Raw genomic sequence first — 5,878 nt, 5'->3', positions numbered from 1 at the left:
TGCGTGTTAAATGCTCTTCAAACGCAGTCAACTGTCATGCCTTGTTGTGTAAAACGTTTATAAATCAGCTAAAGTTGGTAGACTGATTTGCATATTTCAATTGCTTCAGAATATAGACGTGTGACGCTAGACCACAAACCAGTCATAATGTAAGTGTATTTTTAATTGAGATCATCTGAATAAATAAAGGCGACACGGTGCCTCAGTGTTAGCACTGTCGCCTCACAGCAAGAAGGTCGCTGGATACGTTGGTAGTTCATTCCGCTGAGGCGACCTCTGATAAATAAAAGGACTAAGCCGATGGAAAATGAATGAATGAATCAAAAAATAAGCTTTCCTTTTGGTGCATGATTTGTTAGGATCGAAAAATGTTTGGAAGATACATGACTACGCCTATATAAAAATCTGTAATCTGAGAAATCAAAAAATCTAAATATTGAGAAAAATTACCTTTAAATTTGAACAACAATGCATATTACTAATAAGATATGATGTTTAGATATTTTACAGTAGTAAATTTACAGAATATCTTTATAAAACATGATATTTCCTTAATATTTTGATGATTTTTGCCATAAAAAACATAAAATACCAGTGCAACATTATGCAACAAGTGCAAAAAGACATCTAAGATTTTTAAAAACAGTGTATAAATGTATTTTTTAATAGACATGGTTGATTTAAAAAAAAATGTGTACCAACGCACACCGTTTGCAATAATGTAACACTTATATAATTATATAACATACCAAATATAATTAATAGACTGTTGAATTCATGATTGACCACGCTAGATTCGCATTAAAATGTTTGTCAATATTTTTTAAACAAGGTCACAGGGAAGTGTGTTTTCATGTAGCACGAAGCGTTGCCGTTTACCATCGCCACACACATTTCATGAACATGCATATGCGAGCTGTCTTCCGCATTCATTGGCTGCCTCGCGCGCACAAGTTCATCCTCCCCCGTGACGCGCGATAAATGTCCGTCCTCCAGCATCTCGGCTGACAGACAATCACAGTTCTGCTTTGCGTCGCGGTTGTTTTTTTCCAAAGTGGAGTAGCGCAACAGAACTCAGAAAGCCTACTTAGTTTTGCGCCTTTGAAGATTTTTTTATGGCTTTACTCTGTCGTTGGACTTGCATCTAAGTGTGTTTTTGCGGTGTGAAAAACATGACTGGAGTTTTTGACAGCCTCAGTACAGATATGCATTCAAACCAGATTACCTCCAGCAGTTACCACAGTCTGCACAAGTCCCAGGAATCGCCGACTCTTCCGGTCTCCACCGCTACCGACAGCAGCTACTACAATAATAATAACCAGCAGGCCGGGCAGTGCGCTGGCTCTCCGTACGGCCAGATCAGCTCTTACCAGTACCAGAACAACAGCATGAACAGCGTCCAGTACAACACGAAATCATACGAGCTGGGCTTCGGAAACGCGTTCGGCCCCTACGGCACCTACGGCTCCTGCTCCTCACCAACTCCCGCAGATGCTGGTAAATATCTCTGTTGTTGATATTAACCAATATGAGTAATTATCGTTGTAATTCACTTTAAAATGGCAATGTTATTGTGTAATAATACAACTTATTGAGGTAAAATTGGTTTTATATTTGCACATTCGTTCAGTGATACCACCAATATTGTTTACCATGGTACTCCAGTCTTAAAACACATAAGTATGACTTCAAAACAACATTAGCACTATTTATTTGACTGTAAACATGGTTGTACTTTAATAGTCACTGACTTCATATATGAATTAGAATTTTAAAACAATAATTCTCTGAAATTATTGGCTATTATTAAGGATAAACTCCGATTGTGTGAATATAAAACCAACTTTACCGCAATACACAACTTATAGTGTGTATTACAAAGCATAAATCACTGCGTTTTTAAATGCACTTTACTATAGTATAGGCTATTAAGTGTGTATAATATGGGAAACCAAAATATTGTTTTTATTATTACATAGCATAGAGGTTTCATTATACACATATAAAATGTTTCCATTATAGTTTATTTCATACGTTACGTATTCACCACGTTTGTTTGTTGTTTCTCCCAGAAAAAGAAGAAAGCGAACCTGAAATCCGAATGGTCAATGGAAAGCCAAAGAAAGTCCGAAAACCTCGAACTATTTACTCGAGTTTCCAGCTGGCGGCCCTGCAGAGGAGGTTTCAGAAGACTCAGTATCTGGCCTTGCCGGAGAGAGCTGAGCTCGCCGCATCTCTGGGCCTCACGCAAACACAGGTACAAAAGCTTGATCTCAAACTACATCAAATATCTGCCATCATATATACTATAGTTTAATTATGAAGTCATTTCTAAAATGATAATTGCTAATAATTAATAATAACATGTAATTATATTAAGAACTAAACCTTATTAATCCTATTATTTATTCATGCTGTTATTAATCGTAACATCATTATAAACCGTGTGCGTTGGTATAGCTACATTTAGTTTTAAATCAACCCTATTAAATGTTTCACTGTAAAAAAAACAGATCAATTAGTTCTGACAGCATATGTTTTAGGTCATTGTAACTCATTAAACTAAGTTAATCATGTTCTAACTTAGTTTTATAAGTTATGCGAGCTGTTTTAAGTCAGTTTAGCATAATATAAGGTGAATGTAAGGTGAATGGACTCATGAGGTTAATTTGATTCAACCAGGAGTTTTTTACAGCGTGGTTACACTGCATTTGTTAAGGTTAGCTAATGAAAATAGGTCCTACGTGTTTTAGTAAATTAGGAGTTAGTAAATACATTAACTAATTATACCTTATTGTAAAGTGTAACCAAGATATTCACACACACACATACACACACAAACACACACACACACACACACACACACACACACACACACACACATAAATGCTGGGTTGTCATTTTCCAAAGTTGCTCAAATATGGACAAAGCCAATCGTTGGGTTAAGAGCGTCATTTAATTATTATTTGATTGGAAAAGTAATGACAACCCAGCATTTTTAAGAGTGTTTAAATATTTTAGCTAATAGTCAGGGTTGATTCATAACAAATTGTGAACTAGCCCTTATAGTCATTCTTTTGTAAATGTTTTTTAAAACATGCTTATATAGCCTTGCTCTAGATCATTTTATTTAGGTATTTTCATATATATATATTATTTTATTTTATTATTATTTTTTATTTATTTATTATTATTATTTTATTTTTTATTTTTGGTTAAATTCTAATTCCAGAATCGTCGTTTTAAGTTTAAAGTTGTGGAAAAGTGGAGAAATCCCAACATTTCTTTTAAGAGTGTATAAATATTTTAACGCTCGGTGTTGATTTAGCCTTTAGCAAATTATGAACTAGCCCACATAGTCGTTCTTGTTGTGAATGTTATATGCGTATTATGCTGCTCTAGATCAACTTTATTAATTTCTACATATCTTTAGGTTAAAATCTGGTTCCAGAATCGTCGTTCTAAGTTCAAGAAGTTGTGGAAAAGTGGCGAAATCCCACCTGAGCAGCATGTGGCCTCCAGTGAGTCTCCACCTCACCCCTCACCGCCTCTCGCCGCGGCCTGGGACTTCGCGCACAGCCAGAGAATGAACACTGTAAACTCGGGTTTGCCGCAGAGCAACAGCCCCCCGAACACAACCACCCCTTCCTTTCTGACAAACTACCCCTGGTACTCATCCACGAACTCTGCGGCGCACCTTCAGCCACCACTTCATCACAATACAACTGTTAGCGCCGGGACCATATTTTGACTCGGCCGACTTGGGGAATTCAATTTGCGAACTGAACTTCAATGACTTTTAGGCCTGTTTTGCTGTCGTAAGTGGTGAGAGCTCGATCTGCACCGATGCCACGTTGATCATTGCCAGTGCGATTTGGGCGTAACACTGTTTCTTGTCATGCGATGTCGCGTCAGCAAGCAGACACCACAGAATCAAACATATACAATTATTTTTGTATTTATTTATTTTGTTCTATGAGTGGTACGTCTATGGATTAAAGTGAACTACAGTTATCCAAAGCCTAGAGAGCTCATGTGGACATTATTGGAGTGAATATTTGCAGCAGGGTGTTTAAGAGCGCATGTAGCACAACCTAAAGCTGTTCGGTGCCTTTTTGAAAATAACCTGACTTGTCGGTTTCCACGTGTTTCATGCCTGTCTTTACTTTCAGATTTGTTTTTGTTCGTTTTATATTTAGTAGCCTATAAATAAGGTAAGTTGAAAATTTGGTGTCCGTCTTTGTGTCCCATTGCGTCTATTTAATAACGTTGTTATTCCTCATCATAAGAGTTTCACTGTTTAAAACACTAATGAAAATCGCACGCAAGCTACTGATTGTCCTAAAGTCATGTATATTTTTCTGGAGTACTTTGTTTTATTTATTTTGAAGCCGAATGAACATTTCTGCCACTATAATGATTCAGACTTATTTAAATAAAATGTTTCATGTCAATGTACTGTCTGTGTATCTATTCATTGGGGATTTCGAAAGTTTTTAGTTCACTGTTGGTATGGGAATTTCTTTCGTGGTTCAATCCACGCCTCCCTCGTTTTGCCTCGGCGCCAGTTGAGTCTCTAGTCTTTAATAAGTCTGGCTGGAGACGCGAAGGAGCGTCTTGTAAATGTTTCACACAAAACCCACAAACTCACCTTTTGTTGTCTAACGTGACAGGTGTGTCTGTGGACAACTCTGTAATAAGTAGTTCAAGAAGAGAGTTTAACCTTTTCTCGAGTTCAAAAATGAGCAGGAGGAAAAATCAGCACGCATTTGTATTTTTTGAAAACTGAAAGACCAAGACTCGAGGAGTCCGACAGCAGAGAGACGCGCTGCAGAGCCTCGGGGCTGAGAGTGAGCGCGCAAACACGCCCCGGCATGAAGGCGTTCGGCTGGCTTCAGACTCTCTGGAGTCAGAGATCTGCGCTCCAGACTTTTTATGAAGTCAGCGCAGCCAAAAAAACAGGCTCACAAATGCCTCGAGCTAAACAACATGGAAACATTTCTCACAACTTCCACCGCCCGTCCGCCCCATGCACAATACAAGGCCTTTGTAATAGGGGCCCGGCTGCTGTGTAGCCTACATTAATTTTCCACGCCATATAACGCAAAACTTGTTTATTTGCTCAGAGGCTTAGTGGAGAATAAAATGCCGAACACGCCAATGGGAATTCTAGCAATGCAACTCAAACTTTTAATGCAATGATTTTAATCATATTTAATTCATCACTAAACAAAAGTATTTCTGAAATAAAAATGTAATGTGCTATTAATGAATGGAATATACTCATTTTAACGTTAAATTAAAACGCTGTTCAATGAAGCGTAAACTAGTAAAACCCGGTCCAAACATAAAATTGCTTAAATATTATTGCAACAAAACCATGATCGCATTTATATGCCTCTTTGTAGGCCTGTTGTTAATTATATGTGACCAGTGTCACAGCTAGCTCACTTCGCAAATCAATGTTTGATCCACACGTGGCTTATTTATTGTTCGTTTCGAAATAATATGCGTGGTTAATTTTAGTTACACGAATATCATCCATTTATTTGAGTGTTTTAGGGCTATAAAGCAGTAATGAGGATGTATCCTGTCAGTGATTGCCACATTACAAGATGTTATGGTGTAGCCCCGGGCAAAGAACTGCGCCGGCATTTAAATGTGCCCCGCAGAGATCCACAAGATCCTGACTTTATCCATTCAGCAGAATAAACACGACAGCAAAAAGGGAATGTCATGTTTAACCAATAGTGGTCGGGTTTCTTTAACCTATTTTTAAAAACCTGAGACACATCTCAATAATGTCCCCATGAGACAAGAAGATCCAACTCGATCAAGAATAATTAAATAGCCCATCGGTTGAAGCGCACCAGCCGTC

The 5,878-nt window shown here is 37.8% G+C and overlaps 1 protein-coding gene across 1 annotated transcript; it reads left to right on the top strand.

The window, feature by feature from the left end:
• Positions 1-1,005: 1,005 nt before the first annotated feature.
• Positions 1,006-4,421, top strand: dlx2a (distal-less homeobox 2a). Its single transcript, XM_056464790.1, has 3 exons — positions 1,006-1,497; positions 2,073-2,257; positions 3,434-4,421. Exons 1-3 carry the CDS (start codon positions 1,173-1,175, stop codon positions 3,749-3,751), a joined length of 828 nt encoding a protein of 275 aa, XP_056320765.1. The 5' UTR covers positions 1,006-1,172; the 3' UTR covers positions 3,752-4,421.
• The last annotated feature ends 1,457 nt before the right edge of the window (positions 4,422-5,878 follow it).

This window comes from Danio aesculapii, chromosome 9, assembly GCF_903798145.1.
Source record: "Danio aesculapii chromosome 9, fDanAes4.1, whole genome shotgun sequence".
In the NCBI taxonomy this organism is placed as follows: Eukaryota; Metazoa; Chordata; class Actinopteri; order Cypriniformes; family Danionidae; genus Danio; species Danio aesculapii.
This window is presented reverse-complemented; position numbering and strand designations above follow the sequence as displayed.

Excerpts from the sequence above, each read along its gene's own strand:
- dlx2a (XM_056464790.1), top strand. The coding sequence starts at position 1,173 with ATGACTGGAGTTTTTGACAGCCTCAGTACAGATATGCATTCAAACCAG. Across the intron at positions 1,498-2,072 it reads ACCAACTCCCGCAGATGCTG|AAAAAGAAGAAAGCGAACCT; the intron begins GTAAATATCTCT and ends TGTTTCTCCCAG. Across the intron at positions 2,258-3,433 it reads TGGGCCTCACGCAAACACAG|GTTAAAATCTGGTTCCAGAA; the intron begins GTACAAAAGCTT and ends ACATATCTTTAG.